This window comes from Trichomycterus rosablanca, chromosome 8, assembly GCF_030014385.1.
Source record: "Trichomycterus rosablanca isolate fTriRos1 chromosome 8, fTriRos1.hap1, whole genome shotgun sequence".
Lineage (NCBI taxonomy): Eukaryota > Metazoa > Chordata > Actinopteri > Siluriformes > Trichomycteridae > Trichomycterus > Trichomycterus rosablanca.
In genome coordinates, this window is record NC_085995.1 from 13,173,558 (window position 1) to 13,199,616 (window position 26,059).

At 39.7% G+C, this 26,059-nt stretch overlaps 1 protein-coding gene across 1 annotated transcript; it reads right to left on the reverse strand.

The window, feature by feature from the left end:
• Window positions 1–200: 200 nt before the first annotated feature.
• On the reverse strand, window positions 201–25,984 carry adh5 (alcohol dehydrogenase 5). Its single transcript, XM_063000514.1, has 9 exons — window positions 25,949–25,984; window positions 24,503–24,604; window positions 22,042–22,183; window positions 18,443–18,530; window positions 8,581–8,800; window positions 6,238–6,498; window positions 4,829–4,964; window positions 1,278–1,416; window positions 201–381 (listed from the first exon to the last, which is right to left on the reverse strand). Exons 1-9 carry the CDS (start codon window positions 25,964–25,966, stop codon window positions 357–359), a joined length of 1,131 nt encoding a protein of 376 aa, XP_062856584.1. The 5' UTR covers window positions 25,967–25,984; the 3' UTR covers window positions 201–356.
• Window positions 25,985–26,059: the final 75 nt, after the last annotated feature.

Below are 26,059 nucleotides of genomic sequence, written 5' to 3' on the forward strand. Positions count from 1 at the left end.
ACACAAGTATTCCTGAGCCCATTTCATTATACCGATTACAGAAGCATGTTGGTTTTTAAGGCAGTGCTGTCTGCATTAAATAAAAAGGAATCAAAGCAATCATGTTAATTAACATACAGTTGTTCAGAAAGTGATTAACTTCAACACGTTGCTCATAAACAGCAGATTGTAATGGGCATTAATTCAAATAAAGTAAATGCTTCTGGAAATTTTGACTTTTTTAATAGTCATTTCTTACATTAAGAACAGAAAACAAAATTTTAGTGAGAAAAATTAAGTGCTCAAAATTACTACCAAGCAATATGATTGTTCCATTAGATGTTAATTAATAATCACAGATTTTTCCAAACTCGTCTTTAAAAGGTCAGGACAGCTCGGATGCTGTAGGGAACAGAGAAATCCATTAGTAACAATACACATCACAAAATAAGAGTATGCATTTCAGACATAAATTCCAAACCCCAGGAAAACTTGGGACAGTTTGTAATCTGTGAGTTGTTAATTTTCTTTAACTTTTAAGAAATGACTTTGATGTTTTTTATTGTGCAATTTTTAAGTACACCAAAATAAATATTATAAATAAATAAATACATAATAAAAGTACACCAAAAAGTTGGGACAGGAGCAAAAAAAATTATATATATAAATATATATATATATATATACTGTATATATACAGTATAAATACTGTATATATACTGTATGTATATATATATATATATATATGTAACATTAAAACCACTTCCTTGGTTCTACACACACTGTCCATTTTATCAGCTCCACTTATCATATGTGGATCAGACACAGCAGTGCTGCTGGAGTTTTTAAATACCGTGTCCACTCACTGTCCACTCTATTAGACACTCCTACCTAGTTGGTCCTCCTTGTAGATGTAAAGTCAGAGACGATCGCTCATCTATTGCTGCTGTTCGAGTTGGTCATCTTCTAGACTTTCATCAGTGGTCACAGGACGCTGCCCACAGGGCACTGTTGGCTGGATTTATTTTTGGTTGGTGGACTATTCTCAGTCCCACAGGGACAGTGAGGTGTTACAAACTCAGTGAGCACTGCTGTGTCTTATCCAGGACAATGTCAAGCCTTATTCTGCACAAACTACAAGTAAAAAAAAATGCATGCCATACCATGAAGAAAACAAATCAGACAATGACGAGCACAGACTTCTGTCAGTTACATAAAGGTTCAAGAGAATTAACAAACCACAGCTTCTTGTTTTATAGCCCCAACTTTCCTGGAAATGTGGTTTATAATATTCAAACCTTTTCCCAGCATGCATGAGGTCAAAAGCTTCATTGATCTGAGAGAATGGCATCGAGTGAGTTACAAACTCATCCACCATCAGCTTTTTGTTCATGTATTCCTCCACCAGTTTAGGAACACTCTCAACACTCTTCCATCCTGCAAGTGAAGCACAGTGAAGATTCTTTTATTCTAGAACTTTCAAAACTATTAACACTCATCACAATGTGATGGGTATTCACATGGTGCACACTAGTTGTTTAGGAAGTTAGCAATGTTACTATGAGCAGCAATTTGGATATTACAGCATATGGTAAATTATTTAGGAAAAATACATTCAGGTAATGCTTAATATCTATATAATCTAAAATAATATTGCAATTTATTTTCCCCACGTTATTTAACAGCTATAAATAATGAATGAATTCTCAAACACCAAAATTGGGCTTTTGAGAATGGTTTGTTTAATTAAAAATATTAGAAAAACCAACATACAAAAAAAACTATAGCATTAGTTTGGTGTAGCATGTTGAGTAATTTAAAAGTCAACTATTCCTCTAGCACACCAGTGCTGAGCTTCTGAACACTTTGGTTCGAATCTTGGCTCTGCTACTGGTCGGCTTGGCGCCATCTAGTGGGCAAAGTTGGCAGTGCCTGCAGCAGACAAAAATTGGCCACAAAGTCTTCTGGGTGAGAAAAGACTGGACTAAGTGGGTGTGGTCTTTAAACACTGTGCAAGGACCCTGGTTAGCAGACAGAGGCGCCTGTGCAAAAGTGGATGAGTCTCGTGTACGAAAAAAAAAAGGGTTGAATGACTGAGCACCTGTCAGAGGGAGAGTGAAGAAGGCAAATACAGTGTATCACAAAAGTGAGTACACCTCACATTTCTGCAAATATTTCATTATATCTTTTCGTGGGACAACACTATAGACATGAAACTTGGATATAACTTAGAGTAGTCAGTGTACAACTTGTATAGCAGTGTAGATTTACTGTCTTCTGAAAATAACTCAACACACAGCCATTAATGTCTAAATGGCTGGCAACATATGTGAGTACACCCCACAGTGAACATGTCCAAATTGTGCCCAAAGTGTCAATATTTTGTGTGACCACCATTATTATCCAGCACTGCCTTAACCCTCCTGGGCATGGAATTCACCAGAGCTGCACAGGTTGCTACTGGAATCCTCTTCCACTCCTCCATGATGACATCACGGAGCTGGTGGATGTTAGACACCTTGAACTCCTCCACCTTCCACTTGAGGATGCGCCACAGGTGCTCAATTGGGTTTAGTCCATCACCTTTACCTTCAGCTTCCTCAGCAAAGCAGTTGTCATCTTGGAGGTTGTGTTTGGGGTCGTTATCCTGTTGGAAAACTGCCATGAGGCCCAGTTTTCGAAGGGAGGGGATCATGCTCTGTTTCAGAATGTCACAGTACATGTTGGAATTCATGTTTCCCTCAATGAACTGCAGCTCCCCAGTGCCAGCAACACTCATGCAGCCCAAGACCATGATGCTACCACCACCATGCTTGACTGTAGGCAAGATACAGTTGTCTTGGTACTTCTCACCAGGGCGCCGCCACACATGCTGGACACCATCTGATCCAAACAAGTTTATCTTGGTCTCATCAGACCACAGGGCATTCCAGTAATCCATGTTCTTGGACTGCTTGTCTTCAGCAAACTGTTTGCGGGCTTTCTTGTGCCTCAGCTTCCTTCTGGGATGACGACCATGCAGACCGAGTTGATGCAGTGTGCGGCGTATGGTCTGAGCACTGACAGGCTGACCTCCCACGTCTTCAACCTCTGCAGCAATGCTGGCAGCACTCATGTGTCTATTTTTTAAAGCCAACCTCTGGATATGACACCGAACACGTGGACTCAACTTCTTTGGTCGACCCTGGCGAAGCCTGTTCCGAGTGGAACCTGTCCTGGAAAACCGCTGTATGACCTTGGCCACCATGCTGTAGCTCAGTTTCAGGGTGTTAGCAATCTTCTTATAGCCTAGGCCATCTTTGTGGAGAGCAACAATTCTATTTCTCACATCCTCAGAGAGTTCTTTGCCATGAGGTGCCATGTTGAATATCCAGTGGCCAGTATGAGAGAATTGTACCCAAAACACCAAATTTAACAGCCCTGCTCCCCATTTACACCTGGGACCTTGACACATGACACCAGGGAGGGACAACGACACATTTGGGCACAATTTGGACATGTTCACTGTGGGGTGTACTCACTTATGTTGCCAGCTATTTAGACATTAATGGCTGTGTGTTGAGTTATTTTCAGAAGACAGTAAATCTACACTGCTATACAAGCTGTACACTGACTACTCTAAGTTACATCCAAGTTTCATGTCTATAGTGTTGTCCCATGAAAAGATATAATGAAATATTTGCAGAAATGTGAGGGGTGTACTCACTTTTGTGATACACTGTATACACCAACTAGGCATAACATTATGACCACTTACTGGTGAAGTGAATAACACTGATTATCTCTTCATCACGACACCTGTTAGTGGGAAAATGATCAAGCGTAAGCAAGTTTGACAAGGGCCAAATTGTGATAGCTAGACCACTGGGTCAGAGAACCTCCAAAACTGCAGCTCTTGTGGGATGTTCCTGGTCTGCAGTGGTCAGTATCTATCAAAAGTGGTCCAAGGAAGAAACAGTAGTAAACCGGCGACAGGGTCATGGGCGGCCAAGGCTCATTGATGCACAAGGGGAGCGAAGGATGGACTGTGTGGTCCGATCCAACAGACGAGCTACTGTAGCTCAAATTGCTGAAGAAGTTAATGCTGGTTCTGATAGAAAGGTGTCAGAATACACAGTGCATCACAGTTTGTTGCGTATGGGCCGGAAAAGGGGGACCAACCCAAAATTAGGAAGGTGGTCATGTTATGCCTGATGGGTGTATAACCTCCTCTAATGGAATCGGGATCCCCAGGATGCTATGCTAAATCAGGGAGAAAAAGAATAAATATATATATATATATATACATATAAAAAAAAAAAACAGAAATGGGTCATTGGGTGGCACAGCAGTCTATTATGCTGGCCCACCACCACTGCTAAGAATCTCAGAGGTGCTATCGGCCGGTCTTCTACACAGACATGATTGGCTATGTCTGGGGAGGTGGTCAAAGCCCTGTGTCAGACTGGCGCCATGTCCAGGGTATTCCTGCCTTGCACCCAGTATTTCTTGGTGAAACCGAGTCCACCACAAGCCTGACAAGGATAAAGTGGTTACTGAAAATTAATGGAAAATGTATTAATTTAAATAATGAATATAAAATATTAATTCATTATTTGTTCATTCATCCAGCACCTCTAACCTATCGATCAGTCAATTAAAAAAAAACGCAAATTTTAACGTCTTTGAACCGTGTGAAGAGAACGGAGCTCCCAGAGGAAACCCACACAGACACGGGGAGAACATGCAAACTCCACACAGAAAGGACCTGGACTGCTCCACCTGGGAATTAAACCCAGGACCTTCTTCCTGTGAGGCAACAGTGAGGGATAACAAATAAATAATCTTCTTTGACCGCCTAAAATCATACCTCCAAATGCAGTGCCCTTCCATGTGCGTCCCGTGACGAGCTGGAATGGACGAGTGGAGATTTCCTGACCCGCTCCAGCCACACCGATGATCACACTGGTGCCCCAGCCCTTATGACATGCCTCCAGAGCAGCACGCTGAAAAACGCACCAAAGTCATAACAGCTCCACTATTTATTAGGGATGTCCCGATCACTTTTTTTTGTTCCCGATCATTAATTTTGATCCCGATCCGATACCGAGTCTCAAACCGATACTTGTATTTTCTAGATATTGTCTAGATAAGAACTAGATAATACTGTTCACACAGTGCACACTTCAAGTACATTACAGTTATTCACAGTAATCCAATGTACGTATATGTTTAACAACTGAATAGCTCTGCAGTGCTGTAGGAAAAAAATTGGCTGCGTTCAAGCTATTGCTTAATGTTCTTTTATTTTAACAAAATAAAAGTAAACAAACTTAGTGCAGCATTGTAGTAGTAACACTAGAACACTCAAAATGAAGTGAAGGTTCTTTTTGAGAAAAATCAGCATCTCTGCCGTGTTAGCGGACAGCCGGTTCCTCTTCTCATCATATAATAATGAACTCGCTGTATTCGGCTGAGTGTTAATTTTTTAGGTGCCGTATCAAATTGGTAGTAATTGTAGATCGTTTGGTTAAATGATATCTGGTTTGTTTCTTATGAGCCACCGTACTTGTATGCGTGTTGTAACTGTAACAATGGTTCTGTGGTTGTATTGTGACAATGGTTTGATGGACGTTTCTACGCGAAGTGAGTGTGTTTTGACCCTTTGAGGCTCCCATAGTGCATGGAATAGCCTGCTTGGCTAACGCGATGACTCTAGCTGTCCGCTATTCGGTACCGTAACAGAAGAAGTTAATAAAGTGTTATGCTCCCGACAATTTGTGAATATACCGTGTATTTATTTCTTTATTAAGCAAGTGCATCACTACGACGCTCGGTTACATAACTAAGCCAATCAGAGTGCTTGATACTGAGATGTCGTTCAGTCTTGTAACACGTAAACACGTAAAAGCTGTATGTTATGGTCCTGAAGTTTTTATACTCGGATTAAAAGTTATTGTTTTGTAAACCGGAGTGATCCTTGACTCACACACCATATAAATAGTAAAATTCTACAGTAATGAACGCAGCTCTGCTCCTACCGCCTCGTGTAACGCTCGCATTGCAGACATTACACTTCACTGTTGGACTTGTTTCACTTTCCAATTTAAAGTATTTCCACACAGAGGACATGCTGATGTAAAACAAAGGATCGGGATTAGGATCGGCCTTAGTAAAGCTGATACTGATCAGTTAAAAAATGCCTTGATCGGCCCCGATCGGGACATCCCTACTATTTATTAATTATTATTAAAATGCATTTTAGACTTTATATCTTACCATGATGGTCACATTGCCAATGCACTCAAAGCTGTAGTCCACTCCTCCATCAGTCATCTCCACCAGCACCTCCTGAATGGGTTTGCTGTGGTCCTTGGGGTTAACACATTCTGTGACGCCAAACTTCTTAGCAACATCAAATTTCTCTGGATTGATGTCAATGCCAATGATCCTGGAGGCTCCAGCAGCTTTGCAGCCCATAATTGCAGCCAGACCAACAGCTCCCAAACCGAACACGGCACACACAGAGCCAGCCTCAACCTGTAAATAGGAGAACATGGAGTAGTGTATGGGTACTTATTTTTTATTCTTAGCACATGTTCAGTATTTATTTAGATTTGAGGTTAGTTTTGGGGGTTTGTTGGTTTCTACACCCAATTTTCTATTAATTGCTTTATCCTGGTCAGGGTCGCAGTGTTAAACTCCTCAAAGTCTAAGACTGGAGGTCAGGTTTGAATTCAAATCTCAAACCAAAAACATGCTTTAGTAAACATTTAAATCTAGAGATGCACCAATACCATTTATCCTTTACGATCAGATACCTAATCGTAAAGTACTGCGCATGAACACTCCTGATACAGACACCCACTCTTTTAATAATTTTGAATATTTACATTTAAATATTTACACTGATCAGCCATAACATTAAAACCATCTCCTTGTTTCTACACTCACTGTCCATTTTATCAGCTCTACTTACCATATAGCATAATAGTAATAGAAGCACTTCGTAGTTCTACAATTACTGACTGTAGTCCATCTATTTCTCTACATACTTTTTTTAGCCTGCTTACACCCTGTTCGTCAGTGGTCAGGACCACCACAGGACCACCACAGAGCAGGTATTATTTAGGTGGTGAATCATTCTCAGCACTGCAGTGACAATGACATGGTGGTGGTGTGTTAGTGTGTGTTGTGCTGGTATGAGTGCATCAGACACAGCAACAATGCTGGAGTTTTTAAATACCGTGTCCACTCACTGTCCACTCTATTATACACTCCTACCTAGTTGGTTCACCATGTAGATGTAAAGTCAGAGACGATCACTCATCTGTTGCTGCTGTTCGAGTTGGTCATCTTCTAGACCTTCATCAGTGGTCACAAGACACTGCCCATGGGGCACTGTTGGCTGGATACTTTTGGTTGGTGGACTATTCTCAGTCCAGAAGGGACAGTGAGGTGTTTAAAAACTCCATCAGCGCTGCTGTGTCTGATCCACTCATACCAGCACAACACACACTAACACACCACCACCAAGTCAGTGTCACTGCAGTGCTGAGAATGACCCACCACCTAAATAATACCTACTCTGTAGTGATCCAGGGAGAGTCCAGACCATTGAAGAACAGCATAAGAGGGGGCTAACAAAGCATGTAGAGAAACAGATGGACTAGTCAGTAATTGTAGAACTACAAAGTGCTTCTATATGGTAAGTGGAGCTGATCAAATGGACAGTGAGTATAGAAACAAGGAGGTGGTTTTAATATTATGGCTGATCAGTGTAAATTATACTTTAAAGTCATTCGATTATGGTTAAGCCAATGTTTGTCACAAATAACACCCAAGCTTACACTGAAGTATGAGGTCATTTCCGGTTTGGTAATGAGCGGATGGGACATGTGTGTCGTTAGCTCATAAGAGCATTGTACTTAAAAATACATTATTAAACAAGTCAGATCATAGTAACTGCAAAATAACTGTATTAAAGTCAGAAGTTCCTAGTAAACTCTGAAGCTGAGTTATTCAACTTAGATCATTTAGATTAATGAGAAGATTGCTAGTGTGACATCCACTCAGAGGTAAAATAGCTGCTTTTAAAGCCTAAAACGATTCAGTCATTAATCATTTAAAAGCGCAATTGAAAACGCAGAATGAAAAATGGAAGGGGGTTGCTGAATCAGCCAGTTGAGTTTACTGATCCAGACGAGGCTCGTAGATATGGGGAACAGCAATTTCTAACAAAAAAAAGCAGTTTTGTGAACTCAGCTTAAGACTAACTCGTCTTAAGTCGTCTTTGAGGAGTAAACTGGACAAAGTGTCCCAACTTTGCGAATACATTTTTGGGGGTTTGTATTACAAATAATTTTACAAACTTTGTATGAGGAGTTTGTATTAGAAATTAATTTAATTATTCTAGCTCTCTGAGAGTGGAATAGTGAAATAGGAAATTCCCAATCAAGAAAATCTGGCAGGTCACACACACATTCTGCTGTTTCTAAATAGCTGAATTATGTGCTATTTAGATAGAAGTTAATTATCAAAACCATAAGTTCACCAGAAAACGGGGGTGGGGGGGTCTGATAAGTCCTATTATTTCTCTCGGCTTCTCTACAGAAAGCAGACCTTGGCAGTGTTAAGTGCAGCTCCATATCCGGTAGAGATGCCACAGCCCAGCAGACACACTTTATCCAGCGGTGCGCGCTCGTCCACCTTAGCAAGTGAGATCTCAGCCACCACCGTGTACTCAGAGAATGTGCTGGTGCCCATAAAGTGGAAGACTGGTTTACCTTTACAGGTGAACCTTGATGTATTATCAAGCATCCGGCCCTGCCCCTGAGTCACCCTGAGAACAGAGTTAAACATTTGTCCACCAAGATCAAAGATGAACAGCAAAGAACAAAAAGTTTCTGGTCAGTTAAGGGTAAAATTTCTTCTCCCAATGTGGTCATCTCCAATTCCCTATTGTAACTTCCTCCACCTGTGCACTACCCCTGCCTTGCCCACAGAGAGCAGCAGACCATCATGTGAATCATCTCTCTCACTTTGAGGTGCTCATGTGGCACAACTGCTATATAAAACATGCTGTCCAACCACTGCAGAGATCTCAAACTCTCGAGTTTTAAATCTCAGCGTTGCTATCGGTTGGCCGTGCACCTACACAGACATGACTGGCCATATCTAATGGAGGGCAGGCCTTATTGTTGCTGCAATTGCACCTCTCCTGTATGATTGAAAGTGCCTGCACAGAGTTGGTATAATAATAGAGATCAATGTGTGACTTCCCATATGTACTGTAGTACTGATCCCTGTGTGAACCTGCCTTGGCAGACGAAAACAAGCAGTTGGCTACTAAACAAATAAGGTACAGGGTAGGGATTAGGAGCAGTAGAGGAGAGATACAGTTTTCATTTTAGAAACCAGTCTTGAGTAATTCTGCCTTTATGTTTAAGGTGGTTGTGTTGTTAAAACATTTGAATGTAGTTTATTTGCAGATGAGAGTAAGTATGTCTCGAACATACCAGTATATCGTTCCATTTGTCATAATTTGTCTCCAATTTCCGTTTAAAAAATCCAAAGTTTCCTTTTATTATTTCTCTTAAAAAAAGAAAATAATATATTTTATTTATCTAAATAAGGAACGCCATTTTATTTCTGAGGTAGGTACAAACTATGCAAAACAATTTTGAATTGAGCCCAATTTGGCCGAAAAACCCCGAATCTGGCAACCAGGCGTATGGTGCCAGTGACGTCAACCAGGCGAGGTGTATAGCGCCAGTGCCCTCTGTTTAAAGTGAATATCGATTCATTTTACATGTCAAATCGATTTGAATTGTGGAATTCTTGAATAGGTTAGTAACTGTCTTGTGGTGCATCGTTACATCCCTAGTGTTCATGGGATTGCACATGCAATTTCTCTCTCCAAACATACTGTTTTCAATTCGTTTTACAGTTGCTCTGATTTGTGCAAATGCTTATGTATAAACTTTGAATGCATCTTTTTTTTAGCAATGGAGATCATTGTTGTTCAATTAAGTGCCAATTGTGTAGCTGTTGTTCCACAATATAAAACCAACTTTACTGACAAGAGTTTATGGTGTTTAATAATTTTGTTCCTGAGAACTTGATTGCTAATTAGCAAAAATATTTTAAATGTTTCATAAACAAAAGCAAACATTTTTCCTGTCAAGCAAATTCTGAAAAAATTTTATTTGCATCAATAATATCTGAAACTTGACTGCTGATTGAGTGCACTGGCACTTCACAAAGTTGCCAGGTCGGGGATTTTCCAGCCAAATTTATTTATGTGAGGATACTTTCTTTATTTGTATTATTCATTTATTTATATAATGTTGGATTTGTTTTGGATTTCAGTTTAAACAATAAGCTTTATTTGGCATAGTTTGTACCTACCTCAGAAATAAAAGGGCATTCATTATCATTATTTAGATAAATAAAAGATAAGCACAAATACAGTATTTTATTGTTTGAAGGGAAATAATAAAAGGAAACTTTGCCATAAATTGTCTTCAATTTCAATTTGTTTAAAAAAAAACACATAAATAAAAAGAAATCGAGGAAAAAATAAATAAATAAAAAAAATCGGGGAAAAAATCGTATCGTGATCCCATTATCGTGAATCGTATCGCATCGTGGGTAGAATGTATCGTTACATCCGTAAAAACAATTGAAAAGTGGTTAAAGTGTTGAATACACTACTCCAACAGTTAGGTGACCTCCTATCCGGTCTTTCCTCAATCAGACACGGCCAATTGTGTGAGCAACTGGTCAGGCCGGGGAGGCAGCCAAGACACTACCATGGTTCTGCTGGACCAGCACATCAGACTGTTGCTCCCACACTGTAAACATTTTGTCTCAGTTCAGTAGCTGTTTACTATTCATACACAGTGAATAGAGTCCAGTATCCAGCTCTACAAGATAGCCTGCAAGCTGGAATGGAAGCCCATAGTGTGTGTAAGGTTAATTAGAACAAAACGAGATAAAGGCCATTCATACTCTGCTGTGTGAAAATGTTTTTTTTTTTTTTTTTTTTTCCTAATTTTTTCCCCCTAATCTAGTCGTGTAGAATTACCGATTGCGTCCTCTATACTAATTTGACCCCTCACCGCTGACTGAGGACGCCTCTCAACTGACATACGCCCCCTCCGGCACGTACAGTCAGTACAGACTGCATTTTTCACCTGCACAAGTCGAGTTCATACACTTGACAGGCACTGTGTATGGAGGGCCACACCCCCATCAGCATTATTCCTTAGCCCTGTGCAGGCGCCATCAGTCAGCCAGCAGGGGCCGCAGTTGCACCAGTTATGAGATGAGGACCTATGAGGACTTTTTTACCCTCTAACCCTGAACAGCAGCCAATTGTTGTTCATACTGCCGCCCAGCCCCAACATAAAAAAAATAAAAAAAAGTAATATCATCATCATAATCATTTGGTTGCAAAACGTGGGGAAGTCTTGACCCATATCTCTTAGTCCATGTCTCTGATCTCATTCTCAGTTGGTGGTATGCCATTGTTTTTCAGACTGGGCATAGTTTACATGCGGACATTCATGCCCACGTTTCCCGTAATTTTCTTTCGGGGTATACAGGGCATATTTATTGATGAGCTCTGTCTGGTCTCTTAAGACTTTTGTCGATTTGGTTGCTGATCAGTCAGTTTATAAATTGTCTGGTTTGAGACATGTCTGATCGCTTGATGTTTAGCATCAGTGTGTAGGCTGTTCTGGCAAAGATGTCAATCTGGTGGGCGAGCTCCTTGGTCAGAATCCAGCTCTCTGATTCATACGAGAGAATGGAGACTCATGACTATTAAAATATCTTGGCCTTGAGTGCCAGATTGGTTTCATTCTCTTTAAAGCTGCCCAGACTTGACCTCTCTGCACCAACAAGTCAACTGCACATGAAGGCTTCATCTACCCAAGGTATTTAAAGTCGCTGATGTATGCAATGTCATGTCAGGCTAGGGTGATCTTGGTGACCTCGTCAGAGGTCTTTATAATCTTGGTCTTATTACAATTAATCTTGAGGCCGACTTCATTTGCCCACTTAAGAGGTTGTGACCAGCTGGGCTTGACCTGCTTCTTGGCTGTTCGTTGGTACACGTTACTGGCTTTGTCTCACGGGTCCCTGTACCCTTCTTATGATTGGTTAGGAAGCTGTAGGTGTTCTGTTTAAATGCAGCATCATGCACAGCATTCTTCATGACATAGTCACTCACAATAATGAATAGAATAGGGAAAGTGAATAGCCGCTCAGGTGGCGCAGTGGTAAAGTACGCTAGCTCACCAGAGTTGGGTTTCTAGATGCACCGTATCGAAACTCAGCTCTGCCTTTCCGACTGGGTTGGGCGGCAGCATGAACAACGTTTGGCTGTTGTTCAGGGGCTTAGGGGTAGAGTCTGAGCATAGGTCCTCATAACTGGTACGACTGCGGCCCCTGCTGGTTGACCGACGGCGCCTGCACAGGGATGAGGAATAGCATTGAGGGGGGTGTGACCCTCCGTGCGCAGTGTCTCTCGGTGTATGAACTCGGCTCGTGCAGGTGAAAAATGCAGTCTGTACTGACTGCGTGCTGGAGGGGGCGTAAGTCAGTTGAGTGGCGTCCTCAGTCAGCGGCAAAAAGGGTCGAATCAGTATAGAGGACACAATCAGGGTAATTGGACACAATTAGAATGGGGATAAAAGTTTGGGGAAAAAAGTGGGAAAAAAATAGATCATTTAAAAAAAATAAAAAATAAAAAAAATAAAAAGAACAGGGAAAGTGTGTCACCTTGAAAGATGCCTGATACCACTGGAAATTCCTTTATGAAGTTTCCATCTATGATGACCATGATGGGATGCCAAAGTGACAGAATTTGGAACATCCTCTTCCAATGGATTGAATCAAATGCTTCCTGGAAAGCCACAAAGGTGATGTAAAGCAGAAGATGCTTGTCTTTCACTCCCATTAGCAGTGTGTGAATCATGCTGATTTGGTCTACACAACTTCTTCCTCTCCTAAAGCCTGCCTGGTTCGGTCTTTGGATTGCATTGATGGGGTTGCGTATACTATTTAAGAGGATTTGACTAACTACAGACTCATCACCAAACTGTACAGCTGTTTGGGTCAGGTCTTCCTTCTTGGGGATCAGACAAATGAGACCGGTGATGAACTGCCTCAGAGCTTTGCCCTCAAAACTGTGTCGTTTACCCATTTACTACAGTACTTTAGCAATTATGGTGTTACTGAGGAGTCGACATCTGCCGATCTGCGCAGCTTGAGGTCTCTGAACGCCTTTAGCGTTACTTCAACAGTGATGGGCCCTGTGTTGATCTCTAGGTCATTTTCTGCGAGTGGAATTGCCGCAATGAGTGTTGTTCAGCTGTGCGGAACAAATGCTGAGCAGGTCATTAAAGTAGGCTCTCCAGACATTAATTAGAGTTGAAGAAGATTAAGAAGAGAGTGCAGGCACTATATTGTTTTTCCAATTTTTGTCCCAGTCCAGTCGTTGCCATTCCCCCATTTAATTGCCAATTCTCTTGCCACTTGCACTACCCCTGCACTGGCAGAGGACAGCTGAGACTATCAGGCAGCCACTTCTTTTAACCTGCCCAAGGTCTTACATAGCACTTTTCCACCAGCATGGTGCCAGAGATGATGCCAAAATCCAGAATTGTTTGATGCTTTTACACAATAAAGTCACCGGTTCTTGGCCAGAAAGAAATTGGTGCCATTCTGGTTTCATAATCTTGTTGGTCAGAAACCAACAAATCTGTAAGGCAAGCGGCTAGTGCTGGACAATAATTCGATATCGATATACAGTGTATCACAAAAGTGAGTACACCCCTCACATTTCTGCAAATATTTCATTATATCTTTTCATGGGACAACACTATAGACATGAAACTTGGATATAACTTAGAGTAGTCAGTGTACAGCTTGTATAGCAGTGTAGATTTACTGTCTTCTGAAAATAACTCAACACACAGCCATTAATGTCTAAATGGCTGGCAACATAAGTGAGTACACCCTACAGTGAACATGTCCAAATTGTGCCCAAATGTGTCGTTGTCCCTCCCTGGTGTCATGTGTCAAAATCCCAGGTGTAAATGGGGAGCAGGGCTGTTAAATTTGGTGTTTTGGGTACAATTCTCTCATACTGGCCACTGGATATTCAACATGGCACCTCATGGCTAAGAACTCTCTGAGGATGTGAGAAATAGAATTGTTGCTCTCCACAAAGATGGCCTGGGCTTTAAGAAGATTGCTAACACCCTGAAACTGAGCTACAGCATGGTGGCCAAGGTCATACAGCAGTTTTCCAGGACAGGTTCCACTCGGAACAGGCTTCGCCAGGGTCGACCAAAGAAGTTGAGTCCACGTGTTTGGCGTCATATCCAGAGGTTGGCTTTAAAAAATAGACACATGAGTGCTGCCAGCATTGCTGCAGAGGTTGAAGACGTGGGAGGTCAGCCTGTCAGTGCTCAGACCATACGCCGCACACTGCATCAACTTGGTCTGCATGGTCGTCATCCCAGAAGGAAGCTGACGCACAAGAAAGCCAGCAAACAGTTTGCTGAAGACAAGCAGTCCAAGAACATGGATTACTGGAATGCCCTGTGGTCTGACGAGACCAAGATAAACTTGTTTGGCTCAGATGGTGTCCAGCATGTGTGGCGGCGCCCTGGTGAGAAGTACCAAGACAACTGTATCTTGCCTACAGTCAAGCATGGTGGTGGTAGCATCATGGTCTTGGGCTGCATGAGTGTTGCTGGCCCTGGGGAGCTGCGGTTCATTGAGGGAAACATGAATTCCAACATGTACTGTGACATTCTGAAACAGAGCATGATCCCCTCCCTTCGAAAACCTTCATGGCAGTTTTCCAACAGGATAACGACCCCAAACACAACCTCCAAGATGACAACTGCCTTGCTGAGGAAGCTGAAGGTAAAGGTGATGGACTAAACCCAATTGAGCACCTGTGGCACATCCTCAAGTGGAAGGTGGAGGAGTTCAAGGTGTCTAACATCCACCAGCTCCGTGATGTCATCATGGAGGAGTGGAAGAGGATTCCAGTAGCAACCTGTGCAGCTCTGGTGAATTCCATGCCCAGGAGGGTTAAGGCAGTGATAATAATGGTGGTCACACAAAATATTGACACTTTGGGCACAATTTGGACATGTTCACTGTAGGGTGTACTCACTTATGTTGCCAGCCATTTAGACATTAATGGCTGTGTGTTGAGTTATTTTCAGAAGACAGTAAATCTACACTGCTATACAAGCTGTACACTGACTACTCTAAATTATATCCAAGTTTCATGTCTATAGTGTTGTCCCATGAAAAGATATAATAAAATATTTGCAGAAATGTGAGGGGTGTACTCACTTTTGTGATACACTGTATATCGCGATAGAAAATGTTTCAATAACGGTGATATGATTTTTAAACAAATTCGATCGATATGCTTACGTAAGTGCACCGCGACTCTCGACATAAATAACCGATTTGCTCAGCGCTCGACTCGAGAGATAAAACATCATTAAAGTTCCATGATACAAACAAACATCTGTGTGAAATAACCATCAAACCCAGTCTAACAGCTCCACATGTATCTGTATTTACCTGGATTTACACGTGTGGTGTTTATATTTCATGTTAAGCGTTGTTCGTTCTGTCCGGGTTACTTTTACCACGTCATATCACAGTTCATCTTTTTTTAAGGCACTTTAAAAATATCAGCGACAAACTGACTCAAAATGTAATAATATCATGTGATGTAGCCTATGTCAATAATATGCGTCTCGTTACTGCATTAACCATATGTAATATTCTTATCATTAAATGAGATGTTCAGTGTGAAGCCCTTAAAACACTTGCACTTTTAATTTAGATTTTCTTTTTATTTAATTTATCTTGAGTTTAAATTTCAGCTTAGTGAAGCACTTTAAACACCAACACTTTTTCAGTAAGTTACCTTTCGTGTAGAATTGTGCTTCAAATAAAGAACTTTATGTTGACCAGATTGTTAGTTAATCAATATCAATCAAAGTCAGTATTAAAAAAAGTGAACCTGTAAAACAGGTGTTAAATGCGATGCTAAATGTTAAATGCTGGGGCACCTAAGATAAAAAGTTAGGCACACCAGTGCAAAAAGTTAGTCTAGAGCCCTGAGTGTTGCCAGATTGGGCGGTTTTCCTCTAAATTGGGCTTTTTTTTTTTTTTTTTCCACTTCCATTTAAAAGAAAATATTCAGTTTTAAGAAGCTCCAGCATTGTGGAAGGCTATTAAAAGTAAAGTCAATTTTCAATGCTGATTTGGCTTAATAGTGTTGGTCAGTCTGTATTATACTGTTGAAAGAAAATTAAAATTTGTTTTCCATGCATTCGCACTAGCATGTTCTGGGGTTCAGATGAGTCTCATCAGTACACACAAGTTTGCAGTCAAATGATAAAGTATTGCAAAGGAATATCTTTGAAATTCTTCCTCATAATGTTAAGGTTATAGGCTATATTTTAGTTTTTTACTTGTCAGGGAAAATGAGAAAAAATAAAAAGCTTATTATGCAAGGCTTGATGTAATTCTACATGACACTCACTGCCTGTATAGGTAAATGAGTGAGTGACCAAAACACTACTAGATCCACAGCAACTTGCCACATAAAAAAAAAGGTATCAGACAGTTTCTGTGCCACCCCTGTATGAGCAGTGGTCTCAGTCTGGCCACCCGTATGAAAACTGTCTGGCTCCGCCACTGTCCACAGTTGAAAAAGAAGCAGATGAAATAGCTGATAAGAGAGGAAGGACTAATTCAGTGGTGTATTCCACTTGTATTTCTTGCCAGAAACCAGAAAAGAGGTTTGCAGGTACCACCATCCAATTTTGGTGGCAGTTTTTCTGACATTTGTATTATTCATATCGATATCGGAATTATATCGTATCGACCGAAATTAGGAGTTATATCGTGATATAAATTTTAGCCATATCGTCCAGCCCTACAAGCGGCCAATCGGCAGGGGCGTCCTAGCATCACCATACTAACATTGTTTACCCACCTTTCCTTCTTATTGAATCTAAGGCCGCACTTTCGAAAAATAATATTAGTTTCTTTTCCGTTGCTGAGGATATCATACCTGCATCCACCCATGTTAAGAGCCTTGGTGTTATCTTGGATAGTACCCTTTCTTTTTCAACTCACATAAATAATGTCTCCCGGATTGCTTTTTTCCACCTGCAAAATATCTCCAGACTGAGGCCCGTCTTTTCACAGCACACCACGGAAGTCTTAGTCAATGCATTAGTCACATCACGGATTGACTACTGCAATGCAATCCTGGCTGGCGTTCCCAAACAACTTATTCAAAGACTTCAACATATCCAGAACTCAGCAGCACGGATAATTACATGCACCAAGTCCACTGAGCGTGTCACACCACTGCTGATCCAACTGCATTGGCTCCCAGTATCACAACGGATCAATTTTAAAATGTTATTACTGACATTCAAGGCACTTATTATAATATACTTACATAATTTCTCACAGACCTTCTACACTTTTACACTCCTTCCCGCTCGTTGCGATCTTCCTCAGCAGGTTTTTTGGCAGAACCAGCCATTAACCTTAGTACAATGGGTACCAGGGCTTTCTCCTATGTTGCACCTACACTCTGGAACACACTCCCCACCCATATTCGAACATTGCAATCCATCGCAGAATTCAAAACGGCTCTTAAAACTCATCTTTTTAAACTGGCTTATTCACTTTAACATATCTTGTACTTTTTGTTTTATGCTTGTGTGTTGTGATAATTTGTTTGTTGTAGTTGTAATAACTTATTGTATGTTTTAATTCTTGTTTTAGTTGATGTAAGATGACCTTGAGTGTCATGAAAGGCGCCAACAAATAAAATGTATTATTATTATTACCTTTCCACCACTTAAAAAAACACAGCAAAAACAGCAGTAATTAATCATCAGTGGCCCACGAAGGAAACAAATGCATTACTTACAACATGGTCCTTCACAAAATACAACAAACTATGAAACAGTGCAGCCACATAATCTGATGTGTGTAGCCACATATGCATAAAATGATCATGCACATAAATAAAAAGTGGCCACTGAAGTCATATAATTTGACAGTCACAGATATTGGTGCAACACGCTGAATAACAACTGTACACAACCATAACAGACAAAGCAAACTAAGCACTTGCATTTTGTCTTGTAAGTAATGCTAAACACTGTACAAATTATTCCCCACCTAGAGCAGGTTATAACCGGACAGCAGAATGTACACTGTTACATAACAGCAATGAAACCGCATAAATCTTCCTCAGACACAGCCAACTGTGCCTGTTGGATGTCTGACTAGGTTGATAGCATTGCCAAGGACTCGAACTTAAAAGCTCAGCGGTGGAGGTATGGCAGATCCTTTCAAAATAAAAAATATATATAAAAATGAAAATAAGGGTTTACATGATTACCTGATTTTCTGACAAAGGTTGGTCTTGGGGTTTTTGCAGAATTTGCATTCTCCACATTGTGGAATGTACAAAGGGATGACTGTGTCACCTTTAAAAAGAACAGAGGGAGAAAAAGAACAAAAATTATTTAACAGTTACAATTGAACATTTACACCACACAACTCACCTTAAAAGCATATAATGGTATAACATTTAACAAAAAGATAATGTAAGTTTACAAATTGACAAATGTCAATGTGCAGTATTATTCAACCCTCAGTTTCAGTACCTGAAAGATACACTCGCCTTGATAATCACTAATAAGCAATTTCTGTAAGGGCTAACAAGCTGCTAACACCTCTCACAGCTCATTCGCATTTGACTTTCATGCTGCAACTGCTTTCCTTCAAACCTACCAAAGATTTTTTATGGAATTTTAAACCCCAAATCAAAAACGTTGGGACAGCAAGGAACATGCAAAAAACAAAATAATAATAATAATAACTAGGGATGTCCCGATCCGATCTCAAAGTTCGGAATCGGGGCCGATCAAGGCATTTTTTAACTGATCAGTATCAGCTTTACTAAGGCCGATCCTAATCCCGAGCCTTTGTTTTACGTCAGCATGTCCGCCGTGTGAAAATACTTTAAATTGGAAAGTGAAACAAGTCCAACAGTGAAGTGTAATGTCTGCAATGCGAGCGTTTCACGAGGCGGTAGGAGCAGAGCTGCGTTCATTACTGTAGAATTTTACTATTTATATGGTGTGCGAGTCAAGGATCACTCCGGTTTACAAAACAATAACTTTTAATCCGAGTATGAAAACTTCAGGACCATAACATACAGCTTTTACAAGTTTACTTGTTACAAGACTGAACGACATCTCAGTATCAAGCTCTCTGACTGGCTTAGTTATGTAACCGAGCGTCGTAGTGATGCACTTGCTTAATAAAGAAATAAATACACGGTATATTCACAAATTGTCGGGAGCATAACACTTTATTAACTTCTTCTGTTACGGTACCGAATAGCGGACAGCTATAGTCATCGCGTTAGCCAAGCACGCTATTCCATGCACTATGGAAGCCCCAAAGGGTCAAAACACACTCACGTCGCGTAGAAACGTCCATCAAACCATTGTCACAATACAAGCACTTTAAGAACTGGCTTTCCTTCATAACAAAAGAGCCTTTCCATTTTATTTTGGTATTCAGGTTTTACTGTAATGCTGTTAAGTAACTTATTTTTGTATATATTCAAGTTAAGCTGCTACACCACTTCTGAGTGGAGATTTCTGTTCATTTTTAGTGTATCACTGCATTAAACAGAATTATGTTCTTTGAATGTAGAGTTCAAAGTGAAACTGTAATTATCTCACTCATTTTGAGTGCTCTAGTTTTACTACTACAATGCTGCACTAAGTTTGTTTACTTTTATTTTGTAAAAATAAAAGAACATTAAGCAATAGCTTGGATGCAGGCAATTTTTTTCCTACAGCACTGCAGAGCTATTTAGTTGTTAAACATATACATTGGATTAATTTGAATAACTGTAATGTACTTGAAGTGTGCACTGTGTGAACAGTATTATCTAGTTCTTATCTAGACAATATCTAGAAAATACAAGTATCGGTTTGAGACTCGGATCGGGATCAAAATTAATGATCGGGAACAAAAAAATGTGATCGGGACATCCCTAATAATAACATTAATTAATAAAATCAATAAATGCAGTGTTCCTTATAGTTAATTTAACATTTACTTCACTGCAGACAATATAAACCCTAGATATTTCATGTTTCTGATCAACATAGAACAAAGATGGGCAAAACATATCTATTTAACAAATGTGCAAGGCTCTATTCCTTTTTTTTACTTTACACTTGAAATTGCAACCCCCTGCACATTTATTTATTTATAACTGCACTATAGAACTGTAGAGACTTGTGTGTGATTTGATATTTATCTTTATTGTAGTGTTGGTTTCATGGATATTTTGCCCTGTATCTGCAATTTTGTAAAACTTTGGTTTTGAACGTATTACAGTTGATCCTTTATTAATGTATTTATTTAAATCTTTTTTTGTACAAGTCTGTTCTTTATTTGTAATAAAAAAGGTTTACAAATAAGTAAAAAGAATAGGCAAGAGAATACTTTGGCAAACCTTTATCAAGCCCTGAAGTACATTTACAAATGCTACTTAAAACTTTACTGTGTAAAAAAGAAGCCTTATGTTAATCATGTCCACAAGCACCATCGAGTTTGGAGGCATCTAGAATGGACCACGACACAGTGAAAAGGTGTATGTGGTCAAACAAATCAGTGTTTTAAATTTTTTTTTTGGAAAGAAATGGACGCTGTGTGCTCCAGACCAAAGTCCAAAAGCCAGGGTCTGTCATGGTACAGGGCTGTGTCGGTGTCCTTGGCAAAGGTAAATTACATTTCTGTGATGGCAGCAATAATGCAGAGAAAAAACATTGAGATTTTAGAGCAACATATGCTGCCTTCAAGATCTTTTCCAGGGACGTCCATGCATTTTTCAATAACGTTAGAAAGGCATGGCTGTGAAAGAAGTGGATGCAGGTACTGGACTGACATGTCTGTTAAAATGACCGATCATTTTAAAATGACCCATTGTTTCACAGATGTTTGTAGAAAGGCAGACTAGGTGCTTAATTTTATATACCTGTGGCAATGAGACAGAAAACACCTACATTAAATGATCATTAGGTGTGTGCCAATATTTTGTCTATATAATGTATAAATTTGATTAAAAAAATAATAATAATAATAATAATAAATAAGAAGTTGGTATTACATGATCCTTAGCATTCTGTTATCATTCAGGAACTGGGTACCCAAGTTTTTGTAGGTGTCAAAGTGTAATTACATTCTAGTCTTACTAAACATAATTCAGATGCTGAACAGTTCAGGTTATCTGTTGTCATCTGTTGTCAGTTATTGCCAGTTCAGCCCCTGAACTCTCTTACTATAGAGCCACAATGTTTTTATAGGTACAGAATGTGGCTTGGCATCGAATTGCTAAAACAAGTAGGCACATCTTTGAAAAAGAAGTTGTCTGGAAGGCAGCATACATTAAGAAAATAAATGTATGCATCCCTCAGCATTAACTGTCCCTTTACAGATGTGCATGCTACCCTTGGCATGGTCACCTGGTAACAATTGGGACGGTAATTTTTTCACTCTGGTACAGGGAACAAGGAATCAACAATTTAAAAAGTGAATAAATGACCTCAGCAGGAACACAAACCTCTCCTGAGACCATCTTCAAGTTGAATAATTTTAATCATTACCATGTGTTCATATCAGCAGCAAGCTGGACTGAGTCAGCAACAAGACAGAGGTGAACAAAGTTCAACTTTATGCAAGTTGGGAACAAAGCGATGTAGCGATTACCAATAGAGCACTGAGCAGTATGTTCTTTAGAAAACTAGATAACCGTTCCTACTATAGATAGAAGAGAAACTCATTGAAGCAGTATGGATCAGTGTCTAAGCGCTGCAAACAGATGTCAGCAACAGCAAAGAACAAACAGCAAATAGCTTCAGGCTTTGAAATAGCCTGCTTCAGATAATAAGAAAGCTGTAATTTTAAATGTACCTGGTTTGAACTTGGTGACACCCTCACCAACACTCTCCACGGTCCCTGCACCCTCATGGCCCAAGATGACCGGAAACAGGCCCTCGGGGTCACTGCCACTCAGAGTGTACGCATCAGTGTGACAGACACCTGTTGCGTGGATCTGGAACACAATAATATCAGGATCAATATAAACAACTTACTTACAATTTAAGAATTAGAAGACCACTCGTTTTTTTCTTAAATTAGCATCTCTGTATGTAGGGCAGCCATTCTATTCCAGTGCCTGTTAAACCCCAACACAATCACAATGAATCAAATCTTATTTAACAGGGAAAAGTAAAACCATTGTGGTCATAACTATGTTCTAGGAATAAGACCAGCTAGGTGGCAAAAACAGTGATAGTAGTTAGGGATGTCCCGATCACGTTTTTTTGCTCCCGATACCGATTATTAATTTTGATCCGATCCGATACCGAGTCTCAAACCGATACTTGTATTTTCTAGATATTGTCTAGATAAGAACTGGATGATACTGTTCACACAGTGCACACTTCAAGTACATAACAGTTATTCAAATTAATCCAATGTATATGTTTAACAACTAAATAGCTCTGCAGTGCTGTAGGAAAAAATGCTGCATCCAAGCTATTGCTTAATGTTCTTTTATTTTTACAAAATCAATCAAAATGAGTGAGATAATTACAGTTTTACTTTAAACTTTACATTCGAAGAAAAAAAATCTGTTTAATGCAGTGATACACTAAAAATGAACAGAAATCTGTGTAGCAGCTTAACTTGAATATAAGAAAAAAAGTTACTTAAAAGCATTACAGTAAAACCTGAATACCAAAATAAAATGGAAAGGCTATTTTGTTATGAAGGAAAGCCAGTTCTTAAAGTGCTTGTATTGTGACAATGGTTTGATGGACGTTTCTATGCGAAGTGAGTGTGTTTTGACCTTTTGGGGCTTCCATAGTGCATGGAATAGCGTGCTTGACTCTAGCTGTCCGCTATTCGGTACCGTAACAGAGGAAGTTAATAAAGTGTTATGCTCCTGACAATATGTGAATATACTGTGTGTTTATTTTTTTATTAAACGAGTGCATCACTACATTGTTTTGTAAACCGGAGTGATCCTTCACTCACACACCATATAAACAGTAAAATTCTACAGTAATGAACGCAGCTCTGCTCCTACCGCCTCGTGAAACGCTCGCATTGCAGACATTACACTTCACTGCTGGACTTGTTTCACTTTCTAATTGAAAGTATTTCCACACAGCGGACATGCTGATGTAAAACAAAAGATCGGGATTACGATCGGGTTTAGTAAAGCCGATTCCGATCAGTTAAAAAATGCCTTGATCGGCCCCGATCCCGATCTTTGAGATCGGATCGGGACATCCCTAATAGTAGTACATGGAATAAAAACAAAAAATAAAAAAGAGGGAAAAAAGAGGGAAAAAAGAGGGATGTTTTGATTGAGGAAAAGAAGGATTCAATTTTGGCAGAGGGATACAGTAAACGTCTTCCATGCTTCCATAATTAATTTAAACACACCGGTTCTCTGATGAGGCCGAGAAGCAAAGCTTCTGGAAAGCCACTGAAGTTTGTGATCTAGACTGGGGTCTTCAAAGTTGTAATCAGGTACATTTTAAAAAAAGGCTACATAGAAGGTTATGCTGAAAGAAAACATGCTACCCCCCTAGCAAAAAACAACAACAGAAAATTGTGTAATGCCTAAGAGCCATGTCAATCAAGATCTGAATGGAGGATCACCAGATCAAGAGCCATGAATAGACAGTTTGGCAGTTGCTTGTTTGAGTAGTTTTGTCTACAGGCTGATATTGACAAATGTTGTGACAAGCTGTCAGCAAGTTGTCAAGTTGCTTGGACTTTGAGACATTTCTCCCAATCTGAGCTTTCTGGCATATTTGACAGTTCCTGCTATATCCATTATGCCATTTTGGATTGCAAATGGAGAGCTTGTCAGCTTGCACCACTCATGTAGTCGATTATTTCTCATTTAGGGTTGTATTTTTAATTCATAGTTAAAGGATAACTGATTCATCACCCTTACTCCTCACCCACCTCAGAGCTCAACAAGGTTACGCAAAGAGCAGCTGTTGTGCTTCAGGGATATAAGGGTGCCAGGTTTTGCTTTTACTTCCATGTAAGTTTTCTCTAGGTGGTCGGATTTTCCCACAGTCATACCGATGGTGGAACAAGTTTTGTCCCTACAAATGAGTGCATGAGTGAAATGTGAAAATATAGTTTTATTTTCTGCAATAAATTGCCACTCTGTAGAGTGTTTATTTGTGCTATATGCACAGTGCTTCTGGGTGTTGATGGGCCAACCAAAACACAGCAGGATGATCAGTTAGTGAAAATAAATGAATGAATGAAAAGGAAATGGTATCTAAATCATTACTTTTACTGTTTAAGTGGGCTAACCAACATTGGTAGTGCAAACCATTACCTTAACTCGAACTTCTTGGGCTTTTGGTGGTGCCACCTCCACTTCTTCCAGTGATAACGGCTTACCAGCCTCCCAGGCTACTGCAGCCTTGCACTTGATCACCTGCATTCAAAGACTACAGTCAATATATCTGCACCTAAATCATGAGGGCTCAATATATACAACACAGACAGATATATATATATACATACACATAAATACACACATTATAATACATTATATAACAGATATATATATATATATATAACATTAAAACCACCTTCTTGGTTCTACACTCACTGTCCATTTTATCAGCTCCATTTACCATATAGGAGCACTTTGTAGTTCTACAATTACTGACTGTAGGCCATCTGTTTCTCTGCATGCTTTCTTAACCCCCTTCCATGCTGTTCTTCAATGGTCAGGACCCCCACCAAACCACTACACAGTAGGTATTATTTAGGTGGTGGATCATTCTCAGCACTGCAGTGACACTGACATGGTGGTGATGTGTTAGTGTGTGTTGTGCTGGTATGAGTGGATCAGACACAGCAGCGCTGCTGGAGTTTTTAAATACCGTGTCCACTCACTGGTATATATATATATATATATATATATATATATATATATATACAGGGTTCGGTGACCACTGATGAAGGTCATATATATATAATGTGTAAATAACTACACACTATGTGTGCACGTTGTCATGTAACTGGCAGCTCTTCTCTTGTACTGCTCCAACAGGTTAATTTCCCTGAAAGAATGAATGAGGTCTTGTACAATTGTAGGGGTATTACGGTAGTTCATGGACGCATATGCTTGGTACTTGGTATGGACACTTGTCTTGATAACCTTAAGTAAAAAAAGTTGGAATGATGGACCTATAAGATTTTTTTCACAGATACAGCCCATGTGCAAGTGTTCATAATTTCAGTATATGTTAAATCCCCCAAAACTCAGAATTTCAACCACAGATCTGATTCAAAAGTGTAGTCAGTCAGTCATCAGATGTTCTGCATCAATTTGGAATGATTGATGTGTTGAGCTTTAATTCACATAACGGCTAACGTACTACCGTAATACCCTTAAAACTTGAACCCACGCATTTAAGTGCGGACAACTTGACTGTTGTATTCATGTATTCGTGCAAATTATACAATTTGCACATTTGCATGTTTTACATGTGCTTAATGTCATATAACAAATAAGTGCGCAATATGTTGAAAGATTAATTCATATACACCATGTACATGCATGTGCAGCAAGACTAAGTGCTGAATGACTCGAACTTAGAGCTACTTCTGATTGCTATGTAAGTCAAAGCAACAATGTAGCACATTAAACTTTATATCAATAAATATATGCATATATGTTGAATAATATATGTACTATAATATATTAAACCTAAAATGTATTATTATACTGCAAATTTAAATGAAATTAAAACCAATAGAGCAGACTTACTTCTCCAGCCGTGTCCATGTTTGAGCTTTGACCAGAAAGAAGGCGTGTTTTAAGAAAAATGAAGCGATCTGCAACCAATCACAAAAGAGGCTAAGCCACTTTCAAGCAATC

Coding starts and splice junctions, on each gene's coding strand:
- adh5 (XM_063000514.1), bottom strand. Junction 8,801..18,442: donor AACCTTTGTCAGAAAATCAG/GTAATCATGTAA, acceptor CTCTGTTCTCAG/GGTGACTCAGGGGCAGGGCC. Junction 4,965..6,237: donor TTGGCAATGTGACCATCATG/GTAAGATATAAA, acceptor TGCGTTTTTCAG/CGTGCTGCTCTGGAGGCATG.